Source organism: Hyaena hyaena, unplaced genomic scaffold (assembly GCF_003009895.1).
Source record: "Hyaena hyaena isolate Hyena2069 unplaced genomic scaffold, ASM300989v1 scaffold_70, whole genome shotgun sequence".
Lineage (NCBI taxonomy): Eukaryota > Metazoa > Chordata > Mammalia > Carnivora > Hyaenidae > Hyaena > Hyaena hyaena.
Genome location: NW_024080701.1, coordinates 1,264,858 through 1,286,070, shown reverse-complemented (window position 1 = coordinate 1,286,070; position 21,213 = coordinate 1,264,858). Strand labels below are relative to the sequence as shown.

Below are 21,213 nucleotides of genomic sequence, written 5' to 3'. Positions count from 1 at the left end.
AGAAATAAAAAAAAAAAAAAAAAAATTAAAAAAAAAAAAAGAAAGAAAAACATCTAGAATAAGAAAGTAGGCTATAGATACAGAGACTGTATTTTTAAAAATTATGAGAATATTATGTATAACTTTAAAGCTCTGTATTTTTTTTTTTAAATTAATGATTTTTGGGGCACTGGTGGCTCAGTTGGTCAAGCATCCAACTCTTGATATGAGCCAAAATCAAGTGGTGGACACTTAACTGATTAAGCAACCCAGGCACCCCTGATCTCACCATCTTGGTCTCAGAGTTGTGAGTTCAAGTCCAATATTGGGTTCCACACTGGGCATGGAGCCTACTTAAAAAAAATTTTTTTAATTCAGTCTACAACCTAAAGATATAAATTGAAAAATATCCAAGTTAGGAAATTACCTATTGACAAATAAAAGGAAAAGAAGAAAATTTTGAAGTTATGCATTACATTAAGTTTCATAGCAAAAAAGTATTAGTACTAAATAATGTTACTATCATAGAATAAAAGGAAAGTTAATAATAAAATTAACAATGAATAATCCAAATTATACATAAGGGAAAAAAGCACCAGAGGAAACCAATTAAAGAAATACAAAGAAGAAAATGCAAAAATATATTTAGACACCTTGAAATCCAAATGTTAGAAAGTCACATATTAGGCAGACAAAGTGTAAGCTGTATAAGCCAATATAATGTAATTAATAAGGCATACTTAGTAAACATATGGAGATATGCAAATGATACCATGGCAAAATATGATATGAAATGGCAAAATAATTCTTCCTTCCATTTTTCTGTAAATTTTTCTTTTTATGGTTGTTCCATGATCTTTCTCTTTTTAGACTATGTAATATCTATAATATAAGGAAAGCTTCCAAAGATAGGTTGAAAAAATTATTTATGAAGTAGGAAAAACACATGCTTCAATAAATACAAAATTTAAAGCATTCAATCACACAAAAACTTTAAAATTTTCTTCAATATTGCCTAAGTAGACAAGGAAATAAAAAAAGAAACATTTCAAAATGAGAAAAAAATGAAACAATGTAGAAAAAATAATAGCAAACAAATTACAAATTAAAATAACAAGTTAACATTATAATCAATCAAGTCAGCTAAAAATAAGTGCTAAAATCTAATGTTTAAAGTGTATTACAAAAAAATGCACTTATGGTAGTACAAAAACCAACAACAACAATGTTAATAAAGGCTACAAAATTGCTTCTTACTTTAAGGCCAGTAATTCTACTTCTACTTTGGGAAATATAATTCCAGGGAAGAAACTCAAAAGCAAAAAGGTAACTTACACAAAATAATTTAACAACCACAAATAACAATCAAATGTCCAACAGAAAGTTAAAACTTTATTTTTACATTAATAAGAAAATACCTAAAGAAAACCTGTGAAAGAAAAGTCAGTCTGAAATAAATGGGAGAAAAGGAGTTATTCATTCAAACTTTGGCCATACCTATTCAAGGAGTCTACAAACAGAAGCATCCAACTCTTTGCAATGGATGTGTATGTGTATACTGTGGAGATGAACTATTTACATTTCAGAGCCTGGTGCTATTAAGCATTCGGAATCATTCAAATAATTAATACTTCAGATTCCATAACCAGCAATCCATATTTACAATATATATATATTTTTTAGGTAGAATGCCTAGAAGGAAAGTAGTGACCACTCAAAGATTGTTCTGATTCATCTGTTTCTCATGATATTTTTAGTAGTAGCATTCTATTTATACAGAAATTTTTAGTGAATCTGTTTAATAAGCCCATTTCTAAGAGATCAACCTATTTTTTGGTAGAAACAAAAACAATATGGAGTCTGCAAAAAGTCACAGGCAAGATCCAGGAAGACAGTGGCAAGTGCACCAAGGAATATACCTCTCAGAGAAGTCTACTGCCAGCAACAGTTAGTCTTCTCTGATTATACCAAAACTTAGCATACTTTTTCTTTTTTGCAAATTTCAACACATGAAATATTGACAATTCATGTATCCAGGAAGATGTTAACTGATTTATGGTAATAGAGTAATAGAAAAAAAATTATGAAAACAATTAAAATTACTATCAACTACAAAAAAGAAGGTATCTGTTTGGAACTACCCAGCAACCAAAAGATGTCACATACAGAATACCATTCACTACTCATACATAATGACACTATACATAAAAGTATACCAGGTAAATGAAAATAAAATATAGCAGAAACAAAAATCTTATTAATCAGACCAGGTAGACTTTCGATCAGAAAGTAATAAACAAAGCAAAGATGATTTCATTAATGCTGGAAAGTACAATTCTGAATGAAGATATAACAATGATGAATATGTATCAATGAACATATAGAATCAACATCACAATGAAAAACTATTAAAAATATAAAGAGAAATAGAGTAAGACACACTATCAACAAGAGACTACTTTACCGTTCTCTTATAATTCGTGACAAATTAAAGTGATTACAATTAAACAAGTTCAGGGGCACCTGGGTGGCTCAGTCAGTTAAGTATCTGACTTTGGCTCAGGTCATGATCTCGCAGTTCATGGGTTCAAGCCCTGTGTCAGGCTCTGTGCTGACAGCCAGCTCAGAGCCTGGAGCCTGTTTCAGATTTTGTGTCTCCCTCTCTCTCTGACCCTCCTCTGCTCACGCTGTCTCTCTCTCTCTCTCAGAAATAAATAAAAACATTTTTTAAAAAGTTAAAAAAAACCCAAAAAACTAAACAAGATCATAGAAGTTCCAAATAACATAAGGTAGAAGGTGGACATAGTTGATATATATATCAAACTGTGCACCCTAAAGTACGAAATGTGTCTATCTTCTTTTTAAGTACTTCTGGTTCATTTACAAAAATTGATCATATATAAAGTCACAAAATTTTTTCAATAAAAATCAAATCAATAAAGATTAACATTCTCTGTAATATAACTAAAAATTAATGACAAAATGCTCTTACCACCTGGCTATTTTAAAATTATTAACTTTTGAATCAATGAAGAAATACAAATATACTACTGAACATCATTAAAATAATCACAAAACCACTACATCTAAACATTACATTAAATTAAATTATTTTGGGGAGAAGTAACATCTTTTTGATAATGTACCTTTTTATTCAGGAACTTGTAATATTTTCATTTGCACAATTCTTTCGTATCCTTCAATAATGGCTTATTCTTTATATGCTTTTATTATTAAATACATAGCAACAAAATACAATACAATGAAAAAAGACATTTATCTTCTATCTTGTTACTATTTATATATAAGAAATACATTAATTTTCATATATTAATTTTGTATCCTGTTACTTATTGTCTGTAGAGGTATTTCAATTGATATTCTTAGATTTTCCTAATATATAAGCATTTAATCTGCAAAAGATAATAGGTTTATCTGCATCTTTCCAATATTTTTAACTTCACTTTCTCATATTTTTATTGGTTAGCACCTTCAATACAATGTTAAATTAACAGTGGTAAGAAACAGTTGTTTCATTTGACTCTAGAGTTCTCAGTGTTTCTCAAGTATAAGGCTGAATAACAACAATAACAGGCTTATGTAATTAAAACCCAGACTATCAAGTCATTTAGTACTAACATATTTGGTTTGATGGACAAAAAATTACCTGTTAACATTTTAATTACTTCTCGAACTTACTTTATAGTATCTGCAAAGCTGACTCGACGAGAGCTTTTCTTATTTCTCAAAGCATTAGAGTCCTAAGGGCAGAGAATATATGGTATGATTCTTAATGAAGCTACTGTGAATTAGGTCTCCAGAGTACTATAGACAGAGATTAAGTCTTATTCTGAGTTAATGTGATATTATTAATTGTGGTAATTATTTATTTCTCTGAAATATCTTAACACACTTAACAAACACGAGTATGATTTTCCATGTGAGTGGTAATAAGCATACTGACACAAACAGCATATTTAAGGAAGGTGATTATAGTCTCTTTCCTTTTTCCTCTCCTTTTATTTTTATTTAAAATTTTTTGTCTTTATTTTAGTTTGAGAGGGAGAGACAGAACGAGTGGGGAAGGGGCAGAGAGAAAGGGAGACACAGAATCTGAAGCAGGCTCCAGGCTTGGAGCTGTCTGCACAGAGTCTGATGGGGGGGCTCAAACTCATGAACTGTGAGACGATGACCTGAACCGGAGTTGGATGCTTAACTGACTGAGCCACCCAGGTGCCCCTTCTCTTTCCTTTTAAATGAGTGACTATTTTGCCATCAAGAAAAAACACAAACTTAGGGACAAAGCAAGTGATATGTAGCCTGCTATAGTAACCTTACTATCCTATTTAGGATTTAAAAAAAATTTTAACTATGGTAAAATACATGCAACAAAATTAACCACCTTAACCACTTTTTAAATTTTAATTTTAAAAGTGGTAAGAATCCTTAGCTTTAGATCTACTCTCTCAACAAAATTTTAAGCGTATAATACAATATTGTTAATTATAGGCACAATATTGTACAGCAGAGTTCTAGAACTTATCTTGTTTTACTGAAACCTCATACCTGTTGTTTGCAACTCCCCATTTTGCCCTCCTCTATGGCCCTGGCAACCACTGTTCTGCTCTCTGCTGCTATCAGTTTGACTACTTAGATACTTTATATAAGTGGAATCACACAGTATCTGTCAAGGGACTAGCTAATTTCACTTATACATCTTAACCATTTTTAAAATGTTTTCATTTATTTTTGAGACAGAGAGAGAGACAGAGTATGAACAGGGGAGGGGGCAGAGAGAGGGAGAGGGAGACACAGAATCTGAAGCAGGCTCCAGGCTCTGAGCTGTCAGCACAGAGCCTGACACAGGGCTTGCACCCGTGAATTACACCTTAACCTTTTTAAGTGTATAGTTCAGTAGTGTTATATATACACTGTTGTGAAATCAATCTCTAGAATTCTTTTCGTCCTGCAAAACTGCAACTTCATATCCATTAAACAACTCCCTTTTCCCTTGCCCAGTCTCCCAGAAATTATTTTACTTACTGTCTCTATAGACTTGATTACTCTAGGTAATTCATAAGTAGAATCATAAAGTAGTTGTCTTTTTGTGATTGGTTTATTTCACATAACATAATGTCCTCTTTACTGCAGTGTGTATCAGAGCTTCCTTCTTTTTAAAGGCTGACTAATATTCCATTGATACGACATTTGTTTATCCATTCATCTGTCAGTGGACACTGGGTTGCTTCTGACTTTGGGGTGAGGTGAATAATACTGCTGTGACAGAGGTATATGTCACTTCGACACTCTGCTTTTAATTCTTTTGGGTATATACCCAGATGTGGAATTACTAGATCATATGGCAATCCTATTTTCATTTTTTGAGGAGCCACCATACTGTTTTCCATAGTGGCTACACATTTTACATTTCCACCCCAACAGTATACAATATAAGGTTTCCATAATTCCACATCCTAGCCAGCACTTGTTCTTTTATCTTTTTTTTTTTTTAAGTTTATTCATTTATTTTGAGACAGAGCACAAGCGGGGAAGGGGCAGAGAGAGAGGGAGAAAGAAAGAATCCCAAGCAGGCTCTATACCATCAGTGCAGAGCCTGATGTGGGGCCTAAACTCACAAACTGAGAGATCATGACCTGAGCCGAGATCAAGAGTTTGAAGCTTACCCGACAGTGTCACCCAGGTGTCCCATCTTTTTTTTTTTTTTTTTTAGAAAGAGATTGAGAGAACAATTAAGGGAGACAGGCAAAGTTAATCTTAAGCAGGCTCCACACCCAGCATGGAGCCTGGCGTGAGGTTCAGTCTCATGACCATCAGATCACGAGCTGAGCCAAAATAAAGAGTCAAACACTCAATGGACTTGGCCATCCAGGCATCCCAAAGATTTTATTTTAAGTAATCTCTACACCCAACATAGGAGCTGAACTCATAACCCCAAGATCAAATCACAAGCTCTACCAACTGAGCCAGCCAGGTGCCCCTTCTATTGTTTTTTACAGTAGCAATAGTAATAGATAAGAGGTGATATCTCACTGTGATTTTGATTTGCATTTCTCTAACTATTAGTGATGCTGAACATTTTTTCATTATAAAATGCTATTTTTTCCTCTCATTTTCCATAACAAGAGCAAACATTTTCACTCACACAGATACCAAACACAAAAAGCAAAAGACAGAGAAACAAAGAAATCCACAGAAACTTTTATTATGTTAATTCTTAATATTTGTTTGTCTTATTATAACAAAGAGTCAGGAATATTCATCCTCTCTATTAATACCCTAGCAGACACTACAACTGGCCTTGAGCTTACTAGGTCAATAATATTGACATAGTAAATACTGAAATTAACAGATACTACTATGTTTCTTACTTAAAAAAAAAGAAAAAAGAAAAAAGAAAAAGAAGGGGTGCCTCAGTGACTCAGTCTGTTAAACCTCTGACTCTTGATTTTGGCCCAGGTCATGATCTCACAGTTCGTGAAATCGAGCCCTGTGTCAGGATCCACAATGACAGCATGGAGCCTACTTGAGATTCTCTCTCTCCCTCTCTCTCTGGCCCTCCTCAGCCCATGCTCACTCACTCTCTCTCTCAAAATAAATGAACTTAAATAATAATAATAATATAATAAAAGGAAGAAGAAAAACTAAAATTTGTGTGATATACTGGAAAGAGCACTGAGCTAGAAATTAGGAGATTAGAGCTCAAATTTGAAGTCTGCCACTAATTACATGGGCTTGAAAAAAATTTAACCTTTTTGGACCTCATATTTCTCCTCTATAAAAATAAGTAATTGAGGGTGCCTGGGTGCTCAGTCAGGTAAGCAACTGACTCTTGGTTTTGGCTCAGGTCATGTTCTCACAGTTTGTGGGTTAGAGTCCTGTGTTGGGCTCTGTGCTTACAGCGTGAAGTCCGCTTAGGATTCTCTCCATCCTTCTCTCTCTGCCCCTCCCGAGCTTGCCATATCTCTCAAAATAAATAAATAAACACTTAAAAAAATAATAAAGAATTGGATTTAAGATTACTGGTGAGGTCCTACTGGTTTTAAAGTTTTGTGAGTCTATGAATCTGCTATTTACTCATTCAATGTTCATTACATTTTTAAAACACACACACACACACACACAACCAGGTCTTGTGCTGAGTGACAAAAAAATAATGATAAAGGAAACAAATACAGTCCCTACTCTATACTGGGGATTAATGGTGACAAAGACATTCAAACAAAAAATCTACATCAATATAAAATTCAAAGTGTGATGAATGTTATGAAGGAAAACTATATTAAAAAAAGAAAAACCTAAAAAAAAAAAAAAAGAAAAAAAAGAAAAACCTAATCTAGCTTAGGAATCAGGAAAGAGGGGCGCCTGGGTGGCTCGGTGGGTTGGGCGTCCAACTTCGGCTCAGGTCATGATCTCAGAGCCCGTGGGTTCGAGCCCCGCGTCGGGCTCTGTGCTGACAGCTGGCTCGTAGCCTGGAGCCTGCTTCAGATTCTGTGTCTCCCTCTCTCTCTGACCCTCCCCTGCTTACGCTGTCTCTCTCTCTGTCTCAGAAATAAATAAAACATTAAAAAAAAAAAAAAAGAATCAGGAAAGATTACTTTGAGGAAGTATATTTGAGACCTGAAGGATCAGTTAAAATTAGTCAGATGATGCACTGGGTAGAGAGAAAGCACAGTAGGTGAAAAGTATGCAGAAGCCCTGAGTCAGGAAAAAGCTTTATATATCTGAGAAATGGAAAGATTAGAGAGGCCAAAGTATAGTGAGCATTCAGAATTTTATGGTCTCTAAAACTATATGCATTTCATCAATCAACAAAATGTACTGAAAGTCAACTATACCAGGCACAATAAATTGAAAAAAACACATGATAAAAGTACCCATACTCAGAGAGTTCGTAATTTAGAATGGACATAGCAGATAATTAGAAAGTACTGAGGGATGATTTTCTGAGAGAAGTTATACCAAAATTCAGTCTTATTTTTTTTTTTTTAATGTTTTTTTTTTTATTTATTTCTAGGAGAGAGAGAGAGAGACAGCGTGAGCAGGGGAGGGTCAGAGAGAGAGGGAGTCACAGACTGAAACAGGCTCCAGGCTCTGAGCTGGCAGTCAGCACAGAGCCCAACGCGGGGCTCGAACCCATGAACCGCGAGATCATGACCCAAGCGAAAGTCGGACGCTTAACCGACTAAGCCACCCAGGCGCCCCCCAAAATTCAGTCTTAAAGGGTAAATAGGAATTACTAAATAAAGAGGGTTACAGATTTTCAATAAAGTCTGATAAAATATTAATTGTAGAATCTAAGTGATGACTATATGAGCATTCACTATAAAATTCCTGCTACTTTTCAAAATGTTTGAAAAAAGTTTTAACAGAATGTTGGGAGGACAAAGAAGAATGAAGAACTAACTACCTAAGAGAGGAAATATCACATGTAAATTCTTGCAGACTTGACAGTCTGTCATGTCTGCAGAAGAGCAAGCCATCCTGAATAGTGAGATACATGTGTGAGAGTGGCAAGTAAGAAGGCTGGAAAAGCAAATGGGGGTTAAAAATCAAGAGTGCCAGCTTACTCAGGAGTTTGGATTTTAACCTGAAGGCCAGGGGATGCTTATTTGTATACATTCAACTAAAATCATTTATGAGGTCTCTCTTCATATAGCAAATAAATTCCTATCAAAATTGTCACTAAAAATAGCAATCTATAAAGTATTTGCACCAGAGACTTACCTGAACTGTTTCATTCCCACCTCTCAGGTCCTGAAGAGGACTCCTTGGGGGCTTCAAAATCTAAAAGAATTAGAATTATTCAATAAAATGTGGCGTATCTGTTAATAATCAGTCCAAGTTATATTATAAGGAGAAAGGCAGAGATGTTTAAATTTCTCTGAAAGCTCTAAAACTCCTCAGTTCTGTACTCTGTGGCTGGTTTAAATACTCAGCATCTACTTCCTTCTCCCTGCTCACCTACCTCAATCATTTTGCCTACCTTTATCCCATGTGGTCTGAGTAAGCTCTACCCCAACCCTAACGTACAACATGTAGCCCTGGTCTATAACAATATGCACATGGTATTCTCTTATCAATAATGAGTGGTTTAGGAATGAGGACTTGACCTATAACAAGATAATTGAGCCAAGAGGATTCAATCCTTAGTCTTGTTTTTGTTTTATCTTGAGGAAATAGACACTTTTTCATTTAGGATCTGACACTGGAAGTTGGGAGAGCTATACATACTGTAGTAATCATGGGGAGAGAGCCTGTCTGACATTGGAGATTACATAGAGAAGCAATCAGAGTAGAAAAGTGAGAAAAATCATCCTAGTATTGGTGATATTATTGGAAACCCTGGTCAGTTAAGTTGTGCCAAAAGTCATCCTTATCTTTGGATTTTTCAGTTTCAAAACCCAATAAATTTTGCGCTTAAATCAGTTTGAATTGGATTTTTTTGTGTCTTGCTACACTGTTTAAATACATTTTTTAATTGTACTGTAACAAAACAGTACAATTTACATAGCATACAATTCATAAAATTACCATGAAATTAATAAAATACAAATTTTAGTATATTTATAGAATTGTGTAACCAGGTTAAATATTTTAGGCTTTTATTCAGAGAGCAAAGTAGAGCCAGATGGTGATGTTAACATCAAAATTACTGTGGCACATAGTCATCACTCAAAGAAAGATAAAAATTATTAACTTAAGTGTTTCTTACTGAGGAATGTCTTCTTCTAAGAGGTCTCTCCATATTGTCACTGAAAAAGGAAAAAAAATTTACAGACACATTGGTGAAAGACTAAATTTTCAAAAGCCATCATCACAGCATCCTTAAATTGGCCATCACTTTTCACTTAACACATGGTATCACTTTCACTTAGCAAGATTTGTAAGATGTTAAATTCAGTATTTAGAAAGTCAGTGTTTTAAAATACTTACTGTATACTATAAAAATATCTCTAGAAAAACCATGAGTACAAAATAACGTACCATATGCACATAGGTACAATTAAAAAAATTTTTTTAATGTTTATTTTTGAGAGACAGAGAGACAGAGCATGGGCAGGAGAGGGGCAGACAGAGAGGGAGACACACAATCCGAAGCAGGCTCAAGGCTCTGAGCTATTAGCACAGAGCTGGGCATAAGGCTCAAACCCACGAACCATGAGATCATGACCTGAGCTGAAGTTGGACGCTTAACCGACTAAGCCACCCAGGTGCCCCCAGAGGTACAATTATAAGATAAATAGGTCATAAACCAAGAGACTCTAGCTCTGGTTTTACTACTATGTGATTTTTAGATTAGGTTTTGAAAATTAAAATGCCTTTGGAGGTCAAACAGATAATTTAGAAAATGCAAGAAAAATAGGCAGTGTTGAGATGATAATGGAGAGTTCCCAGTTGGTCTAATCACAGTCATTACTCTGATCGGTTAGTGGCTGCCACAAGAATATGAGTCTAGTGTTGTTACACTCAATTTTTCAATTTATTTTTCAAGAATAAATTTTAGCAACTAATTCAAAAATGTAAAAACAATTTTTAAGGGGAAAAAAAAGAAGTATGTAGGCTGTAAACAGACCACCAATTTGTGATGCCAATTTTAGACCAATCACTTCATTTCCTTGAGCCTCAATTTTCCCATCCTTAAATTGAAGGGATGGGAGATGGTCTCTAAAGTCCCTCTTAATTTTGACACTACATATGTAAACACAAAGATAAGGCGAAGAGAGCTATGATTTGTAACATTTACTTCTTTTCCCTGGAACAAAATGGAAAACAGTTTCAGAAGTTATCAGTTGGTCTTACAGAAAAGTATCTTTCTCTGACAGAGTTTAACATTTTTAGTTATACTGCATGAACTTACTTTTCTTCATTAGCCTCTGAAGACATCCCATCCATTTTTTGAAGAAAATCTTTTTCTGAAACAAATATACATTAGAAAAGGTGAGAAAGAAAGAAAAGGAATAAAAACTATAAAGAGATTAGTAGCAAAGTTGTGACTTCAGGATTACTTTCTGAGGGAAGACCAAAAAAGGGGAAGCAAAAGCTATACTATGGGGCTATAACAAGAGAAATTTTGAGTTTAAATTACCCCATTATAATTAATACTCCTGGAAAATTCTCATATTCAAGATAAAATCAGTAACTAACTTTAACTGGGATGATATGGGTATTAATAGTTCAAATAAAAATTCGCCTTAGTTTATAAGGATTTGTGGATTATATAATAATTCAATCCCCAAATGAAATTAGGTATCAAAATACAGTGAATGCAATAATATATATATTTACGTTATGAAGATTCAACCATAAGTACTGAGCAAAAAATCTTTAAGACATGAAAATAACATTTAAAAAGTAGGGGCACCTGGGTGGCTTAGTTGGTTAAGCGTCCGACTTTCGCTTAGGTCATGATCTCGCAGTTCGTGGGTTCAAGCCCTGCATTGGGCTCTGTGCTGACTGCGAGCTCAGAGCCTGGAGCCTATTTCGGAGTCTGTCACCCCCTCTCTCTCTGACCCTCCCCTGCTCACGCTGTCTCTCTCTCTCCTAGAAATAAATAAAATTAAAAAAAATTTTTAAAAATAAAAATAAAAAAAATAAAAAGTATAGCTGAGGGGAGCTTGGGTGGCTCAGTCAGTTCAGCATTGACTTGGGCTCAGGCCATGATCAAATCGTTCATGAGTTCAAGCCCTGCATGGGGCTCACTGCTGTCAGTGCAGAGCCCGCTTCAAATCTGTCCCCTTCTCTCTCTGCCCCTCCTTCTGTCCACTTGGACTTGCACATATTCTTTCTCTAAAAAATAAACAGTAAAAAAAAAAGTGTAGCGGTGCCTGGGTGGCTCAGTCGGTTAAGCATCCGACTTCAGCTCAGGTCATGATCTCACGGTTAGTGGGTTCCAGCCCCGCATTGGGCTCTGTGCTGACTGCCAGCTCAGAGACTGGAGCCTGCTTCAGATTCTGTATCTTCCTCTCTCTCTCTCACCCTCCCCTGCTCACACTGTCTCTCTCTGTCACTGTCTGTCTCTCTCCCAGAAATTAAAAAAAAAAAAAAAAAAAAGTGTAGCTGATCATGCTTACAATTCCACTCAATGAGTATTTCTCTTTCCAAATGTGAAATAAGAAACATAAGCTGAAGTTTCCTCAACTGGTCTGAGTTCCTATCTACACATAACTATACTAAATGCATTAACTTTATTTTTTAAATTTTATTATTCTTTTTTTTATTTTAGAGAGAGCACGTGCATGCATGGGGGAGGCACAGAGGGGGAGAGAGAGAATCCTAAGCAGGCTCTACACTCAGAGCTGAGACCAACAAGAGGCTGGACCCCATGACCCTGGGACCATGACCTAAGCCGAAATCATGAGAAGGACGCTCAATCGACTGAGCCAGTCAAGTACCCCTATGCATTAACTTTAGAACCTCACCTCTAGGTAAGAAAAAAAATTACTGCAAACTTCAGAAAACATAAAACCTACATATTTTTACCCAACAATATTAGCATTTCTGTCACATCATTAATACCATATATATAAACTATTCAATCAAAGTTCTTACTTTAGAAGTCAGATGCTTAACCTATTGAGCCACCCAGGCGTCCCTAGGATAATTATTTTGTATTTAACGAAAGCTCTTACTTGGCAACCATCTCCATCTCACATATACACCAATCCCCACACCAAATAAATATGGTACAAGAAAGGAAATATCACATGCCACCAGTTTCAGCACCATAAATATAAAAATCCTAAATAAGACAGCACAAAGGAGCCAACAATTTGTAAAGAGAATAATACATCTTAGTCATATTGGTTTTATTCCAGTAATGCAAAACTTGTCCAACATTAGAAAACCAACTTTACAATTTGCCATACCAAGCGATTAAAATGGAAAAATCAGGGGCGCTTGGGTGGCTTAGTCGGTTAAGCGTCCAACTTTCGCTTAGGTCATGATCTCACAGTTTGTGGGTTCGAGCCCCGCATCGGGCTCTGTGCTGACTGCCAGCTCAGAGCCTGGAGCCTGTTTCAGATTCTGTGACTCCCTCTCTCTCTGACCCTCCCCTGCTCACGCTGTCTCTCTCTCTCTCCTAGAAATAAATAAAAATATATTTTTAAAAAATAAATAAATAAAAATAAAATGGAAAAATCATACGATCATCTCAGATGAAAAAAGTTTGAACTTTAACATCCTTTCATGTTTAAAAACAGAAGAGCCTAACAAACTGGGAAGAGAAGATAAATTCCTTTTTAAAAAAAATTTTTTTTTAATGTTTCTTTATTTTTGAGAGACACAGTATGAGCAGGGGACAGGCAGGGAGGGAGACACAGAATCTGAAGCAGGCTCCAGGCTCTGAGCTGTCAGGACAGAGGCTGATGTGGGGCTCAAACTCACAAACCGTGAGATCATGACCAGAGATAAAGTCAGATGCTTAACCGACTGAGCCATCCAGGCGCCCCAAATTCCTAAATCTAACAAGCCATATCTACTTAAAAAACCAACAGCATACATCAACTTAATGGTGAAACTGACGATTTCCCTCTGAGATTAAACAAGTACAGTAGCGATTTCCACTTCTGTTAACCACCAAATCTTAGTAGTTCTATTTCCAATATATATCCCACATGCATTTTATATATTCAAATGCATTCATTTCTGTCTTCAGTGCCCCCACCACAGTTCAACCTACAATTATTTCTCATGTAAACTATTGTAAATTCCACCTAATGGTCTCCCTACTTTCATTCTGATCCCTCATAGTCCCTTCTTTACATAGTTATCTTTTTTTTTAAGTTTTATTTATCTTGAGAAAGAGAGAGAGACTGTGTGGAGGAGGAAGGGGAAGAGAGAGGGAAGCAGAGAGAGAGAGAGAGAGAGAGAGAGAGAAAGAATCCCAAGCAGGTTGCATTCTGTCAGTGCAGCAGTGCACAGCCCAACTCAGGGCTTGTTCCCATGAACCATAAGATCATGACGTGAGCTGAAACCAAGAGAGGTCGCTTAACCAACTGAGCCACCCAGGTACTTTGACAGTTATCTTCTTAAACATAAGTTACATTTAAGATGCTCACCTACCTAAAACCCTTCAATGGCTTCCCGAGGTACTGAGAATAAACTCTTCACCAGGACTTAGAAAACTCTACAAGATCTGGTCTCTACTTGCCTCTCAGACTTCACACTTCATCTCACGCTGCTGTCTTCCTCACTATGCTAGCTAGCCATACTGGCATTTCTATTCCTGCACACACAAAGCTTGTTCCTGAGCCACTTAATTTATACGTGCTATATTCTCTTGACAAAAAAAAAAAAAAAAAAAATCACAAAAATCACCCTTTGCAGCACTGTGTATGTCTCTTTTGTAGCATTACCACAACTGTAATCTAAAAAGCCTGTAGTTATTCTTGTTACTTTCCCCAAACTACCTGTAACCCAATAATAAACTCTATGAGAATAAGGCTGGTGTCTCTTATGCTCACTGTTATATTCTGAGAAACTAGCACATGCTTTGTAAATAATAGCTCAATAAATATTTGCTGAATGAGTAATTAACAATTCTTTTAAGTTACCTTATCATCACTGACTTGCATAGTTTCTCTCCTTTTGGGAATATCTTTAAGTTCAGTGACATATTCAAAATTCACAGAGGGGCACCTGGGTAACTCAGTCAGTTAAGCGTTGGACTTTGTCTCAGGTCATGATCTTATGGGTTTGTGGGTCTGAGCCCTGCATCGGGCTCTGCGCTGATAGCTCAGAGCCTGGAGCCTGCTTCAGATTCTGTGTCTCCCTCTCTCTCTGAACCTCCCCCACTCATGCTCTATCTCAGATTATCAAAAATAAATAAATATTAAAATTATAATAAAAAACAAAATTCACAGATAAAAATATTAAATACTGTCAAATCAAGATCACCTAAACATCTTCACTGTTTGAAATAGTCACTGAACATCATTCCTATCTAACATGCAGTACCTACCAATCTGCAGCACTTAAATAAATGATGAGATTCCTTATTTAAATGATAAGAACTTATTTAAATGACGAAACCTTATTTGGGTCCTCCTTAAAAAAAAAAAAACTCTATTATATAACTGCAAGTTCCACTTTCAACACATACAGGGTACCCCAGATCATCATGTTAAGCTTCATTTGTAAAATGCTGTTATGGTTGAACTCTTTATTACTGCCTCATTAACTAATTATTGATTGGTTGTAAAAGTGTGCACCTGGCACCCAAGGCTGCTACAGCATACTCACAGAAGTGTCCTAGGATTTTAAATTGTTGAGAGAAACAGCAATTCTTGGCATCTGTCAGGCACCATGACACCTACTAGTTAAAAACAGTACCGTTTGATTTACATTAGTTTTGATAACATATTATTGCAAAGTTGGATTTCTGGCCGTTGCTATGATATGAAGCACATACTTTTTATCAATGTGGTACAGGAGATGAGGGTGGCAGTGTCCAGTATGAGTCCAAGATTTGAGGAGTTGTGTAGTGTTCAACAGGCAGACATAGCCAATTAGTAAATAATTGTGATTATTTAAGAAGAAAATTATTCAATTAGCCCTAGAGGAGAAAGCAGGAAACAACCTCCTCGACCTCCACCGCAGCAATTTCTTACTTGACACATCCCCAAAAGCAAAAGAATCAAGATCAAAAATAAACTATTGGGACCTCATCAAGATTAAAAGCTTCTGCAAGGCAAAGGACACAATCCATAAAACTAATAGGCAACCGACGGAACAGGAAAAGATAGTTGCAAATGACATATGAGATAAAGGGTTAATATCCAAAATCTATAAGGAACTCACCAAATTCCACACCCGAAAAACAAACAACCCAGTGAAGAGATGGGCAGAAGGTATGAACAGACACTTCTCCAAAGAGGACATCCAGATGGCCAACAGACACACGAAACGATGCTCAGCATCCCTCCTCATCAGGGAAATACAAATCAAAACACACTTAGATACCACCTCACACCAGCCAGCGTGGTAAAATGAGCGAATCAGAGGACTCCAGATGCTGGCGAGGATGTGGAGAAATGGACACCCTCCTACACTGCTGGTGGGAATGTAAACGGGTGCAGCCCCTCTGGAAAACAGTGTGGAGGTTCCTCAAAAAATTAACAGTAGAACTCCCCTATGATCAAGCAATAGCACTGCTCGGAATTTACCCAAGGGATATAGGAGTGCTGATGCATAGGGGCACATGTACCCCAATGTTCACAGCAGCACTCTCCACAATAGCCAAAACATGGAAAGAGTTTAAGTGTCCATCAATGGACGAATGGATCAAGAAGATGTGGTTTATCTATACGATGCAATACTACATGGCAATGAGAAAGAATGAAATCTGGCCATGTGTGGCAACATGGATGGACCTTGAGGGTGTTATGCTGAGCGAAATAAGTCAGGCAGAGAAGGACAAATATCATATGTTTGCACGTATAGGAGGATTAGGAGGAATTTAACGGAGAACCATGGGGGAGAAGAAGGGGGGAAATAGTGGGGGAGAGGGAGAGAGGCAAACCATGAGAGACTCTTGAATGCTGAGAACAAACTGAGGACTGTTTGTTGTGGGGGGGGAAGGGGGGAGATGGGCATGGAGAAGGGCACTTGTGGGGATGAGCACTGGGTGTTATATGGAAACCAACTTGACAATAAACTATTTGTAAATAAATAAATAATGGGAAAAAAAGAAGAAACGTATTCAATTAGTAAATAATTGTGATTATTTAAGAAGAAAATATATTATCTTTTCCTTCAATTTATACATATTACTTTTTTTCAAATGGCTACTAAGCAGTTAGGTCATAAATTTATTACAACTTAACTTTTTAAGTTGTTTGGACTTAATGACTTAATAAATGGAACTATTATGTTCCATTCCTTTTTTTGTTCTTTGGCTTTTTTTTTTTTTTTTTTTGACCTAAGGGTACCATGAGTCAAAAAACTTTGGTAATTACTAGTCTAAATAATTTGGAGGTCTGCAAACTACAGCTACGGGGCCAAATGAGCCCTTATATGAGTGATGTTTCTTACATTTTCAATAGGCTGTAGAAGAAAAAAACAAAACAAAACAAAGAACATGCAATAGAGAACATGCTGGTGACCAGGTGACCATGTAGACTGCAAAACCTGAAATATTTACTATCTGGCTCTTTCTCTATTCCTGAATTTGCACTACCAATACCTAGAGTTAAAGTATTCCATTCTTCCACTGATATAGGCTCTAGACTTGTGCAGTCCAATACAAAAGCTATTTAAATTTAAAAGAAATAAAATTGAAAATTCAGCTCCTCATTCACAATGGCCACATTTCAGGCGTTCAGTTGTCACCTGTGGCTAGTGGGTAACCACGGTGAACAGTGCAAATATAAAACATTACCATTATCACTGAAAGCTTTATTGAACAGCATTATCACCATCTAGAGCGTCTTCTACGATGTTCTCTTATTTAGCATCAAACACGTCACTGATACAACCACTCCAGACACTATTTGTCCTCTTGCATACATTTCCAGCCTTTCATTCACACGGTTAAAAATTATAGTGCTTTGCTCTACACATTCAATGCAATTCCAATCAAAATTGCACCAACATACTTCTCAAAACTAGAACAAACTATCCAAAAATTTGTATGGAACCACAAAAGACCCCGAATAGCCAAAGTAATACTGAAAAATAAAACCAAAACGGGAGGTATCACCATCCCAGACTTCAGCCTCTACTACAAAGCTGTCATCCTCAAGACAGTATGGTATTGGCACAAAAACAGACACATAGACCAATGGAACAGAATTGAGAACTCAGAAGTGGACCCAAAAGTATACAGCCAACTGATCTTTGACAAAGCAGGAAAGAATATCCAATGGAAAAAAGACAGCCTTTTTAACAGATGGTGTTGGGAGAACTGGACAGCAACATGCAGAAGAATGAAACTAGATCATTTTCTCACACCATGCACAAAAATCAACTCAAAATGGATAAAGGACCTGAACGTGAGACAGGAAACTATCAACACCCTAGAGGAGAAAGCAGGAAACAACCTCCTTGACCTCCACCGCAGCAACTTCTTACTTGACACATCCCCAAAAGCAAGGGAATCAAGAGCAAAAATAAACTGTTGGGACCTCATCAAGATTAAAAGCTTCTGCACAGCCAAGGAAACAACCCAGAAAATTAATAGGCAACCAACGGAATGGGAAAAGATAGTTGCAAATGACATATCAGATAAAGGGTTAATATCCAGAATCTATAAGGAACTCACCAAACTACACGCCCGAAAAACAAACAACCCAGTGAAGAAATGGGCAGAAGACATGAACAGACACTTCTCCAAAGAGGACATCCAGATGGCCAACAGACACATGAAACGATGCTCAGCATCCCTCCTCATCAGGGAAATACAAATCAAAACCACACTGAGATACCACCTCACGCCAGTCAGAGTGGCTAAAATGAGCAAATCAGAGAACTCTAGATGCTGGCGAGGATGTGGAGAAACGGGCACCCTCCTACACTGTTGGTGGGAATGTAAACTGGTACAGCCCCTCTGGAAAACAGTGTGGAGGTTCCTCAGGAAACTAACAATAGAACTCCCTTATGACCCAGCAATAGCACTGCTAGGAATTTACCCAAGGGATACAGAAATGCTGAGGCATAGGAGCACATGTACCCCAATGTTCATAGCAGCACTCTCCACAATAGCTAAAACATGGAAAGAGCCTAAGTGTCCATCAACAGATGAATGGATCAAGAAGATGTGGTTTATCTATACCATGGAATACTACATGGCAATGAGAAACAATGAAATCTGGCCATGTGTAGCAACATGGATGGACCTTGAGGGTGTTATGCTGAGCGAAATAAGTCAGGCAGAGAAGGACAAATATCATATGTTTGCACGTATAGGAGGATTAGGAGGAACTTGACGGAGTAACAAGGGGGAGAAGAAAGGCGGAAATGGTGGGGGAAAGGGAGAGAGGCAAACCATGAGAGACCCTTGAATGCTGACAAAAACTGAGGACTGATGGACGTGGGGGGGAGGGGGGGATGGTTATGGAGGAGGACACTTGTGGGGATGAGCACTGAGTGTTATGTGGAAACTAATTTGACAATAAACTATTTGTAAAAAAAAAAAAAAAAGAATTATAGTGCTTTGAATCCACCCTTTAATTAGTAAAATTTTAGGCTGACACAACTTAGCAAAGCATCTTTCTCTACAAGTTCTACCTCATATGCCCCTTTCTCCAGAAAGCCTCCAGTGCCAAAAGCTCTCCCTTTTCTGTGCCCCATCCCACCTTACAGTTTCCTATTGTCCTTTACATTGTCTTGAATTCTAATTATTTGTGTATATTAGTCATTTTCCTTTCTGGACTGTGTGTGAACCCCATCAGATTAGGGGCTCTGAATCATTCGCTCCTGGCCCTAGCAAAAGACAAGGAACCCAATAAATACCTGAATAATTCCAGTGATCCAGTTCAACTGAAGTGAAAACCTCTGCTCTGGTTATCTCTGTCGTATCTCTATAACTTTCTCTCTAAAAATCCAATTGGCAATACTGTTTTGAGAAAATTTTTTCTTAAACTCTTAATACTGAGATAAGCAGCAAGAAAAAGGGGCTTTAACTCCGAGCGACAAATGACACGGAGAGGTTTTCCAAAACTCGTCTGTGGCGTACTGATCCTGGCTTTAATGTTCTTTTCCTGCAGGAAACCGAATGTCTGCGCAGTGCTGCGAGCACACGGAGCAGACACTGCAAAAAAAACTGCGACCAGTCGAGCACTTAAAAACACGCATCGCTGTCACTTCAATTGTAGCTTCGAAAAGACCGAGTGGGAAATACAAACAACCCGCCGGGAGTCGCAGCGGGGGAGGAAGAGTCCGGGAGCCCTGACATTAAGATAGCGAGGCGGGGCGCCGCGGACGCCCAATCCCAGCAGGTCCAGGGGCCCGGGGGGGGGAAGCAGAAGTGCTAGGGAGGAGAAAAGCGCACAACGTGCAGGCCCAGGTGAGCAAAGGGCCTCGAAGGCAGGCAGAAATTTCTACTCCCGGCCCAGTGCTTTTGGAGGCCGCCAGGCGGAGAGAGGGAGCGGTCCCCACCTCCCACCGCGGGGCCTTCAGAGCGCCCAGAAAAAACCTAAAGCCTCCGCCCCGGGAGCCTGGAACGAAAGATTCATTCTCTTTACCCACCGCAGTCCAGCTCCTTGACAAATGCTCCTTAGACTGTTTTGGGGTCCGCGTAGTCCTCAAAAAGACCCCGCAGCAACCCACCGACTCCACCTCACAACGCCCAGACTGCTTCAGTGAAGTATTCAAATATAACCGCCTAGCTGTTGCACATGCGCAAAGGTGCTTACGCGTCGGCTCCGCCCTTTAGACTCCGGAACAACCCAGTACCTGACCCCTTTAACTAAACTTCTTTTCCAGTTTATATATCAGTTTTAGTCCCTTCAAGGTTATCTCATTTTCAACCAAATTTTCATTGGTCCCTCTCCACTGTAGATCCCTCACATCGCGGGATCAGCCATCTTCTTTCGATTACTTGCTATAAAAACGATCAGATCTTTGTTTCCGTACAAAATGGCGGCCTCCATAACGTTGCGTCACATCCCCCTAGTGTTACTCCCTATAGCTATCAGGAAACACTAAGCTTCGGGGACGAGGTGGCCGAGTGGTTAAGGCGATGGACTGCTAATCCATTGTGCTCTGCACGCGTGGGTTCGAATCCCATCCTCGTCGGATGTGACTTTTGCCTTGGATGGACGTAAATTTATGTGCGTGAAAACAATTATTTCGATTACAGATTTACTAGTCAATTGACTCTGGCTCCACCAACATCAGGTTTGTCCAAAAGCTGTCTTTTGGAGCAGTCAAACCTCACAGATGAAGAAGGGGAAGAAACATCCCAGAACACGTGTGTTTGATTTAGTTTCTTTTTATACGAAGCAAACAGCAGTACACAGAGTTCTACCATTTTTGCCATTCCTATATATTCCAGTGCTGGTCTGCTCCGTGTTAATTAACCTAGCTTCTGAGTGAGGGAGTTTAATTGCTATAAACTCTTACCCCAGGGTTTTTAATACCTGTCCTTGCTAGGAAATACCAGGTTTCACTGCAAAAGCTGCTTGGAGGCGCAGTGTTGAAGATTCTCTTCCAGCTCCCAGCAGGCTGCATGTGCTCAAGGAAAGTATACACTGGAAAACATTAAAAAGATGTTGA

At 37.8% G+C, this 21,213-nt stretch overlaps 1 protein-coding gene and 1 non-coding gene across 2 annotated transcripts in view; one reads left to right on the top strand and one right to left on the bottom strand.

The window, feature by feature from the left end:
* Window positions 1-20,240, bottom strand: part of KNL1 (kinetochore scaffold 1) — a 72,425-nt gene extending 52,185 nt beyond the window's left edge. Inside the window, exons 1-5 of the mRNA XM_039232883.1 lie at window positions 20,185-20,240; window positions 10,859-10,913; window positions 9,713-9,752; window positions 8,725-8,784; window positions 3,679-3,740 (exon numbers count right to left, since the gene is read on the bottom strand). Of these exons, the coding sequence (XP_039088814.1) occupies window positions 3,679-3,740; window positions 8,725-8,784; window positions 9,713-9,752; window positions 10,859-10,893 (197 nt within the window). The 5' untranslated portion in view covers window positions 10,894-10,913; window positions 20,185-20,240. The remainder of the gene's footprint in view (window positions 1-3,678; window positions 3,741-8,724; window positions 8,785-9,712; window positions 9,753-10,858; window positions 10,914-20,184) is intronic.
* Window positions 20,241-20,651: 411 nt separating this feature from the next.
* On the top strand, window positions 20,652-20,733 carry TRNAS-GCU. The gene has a single exon. It is a non-coding gene; the product is annotated as a tRNA-Ser (tRNA).
* Window positions 20,734-21,213: the final 480 nt, after the last annotated feature.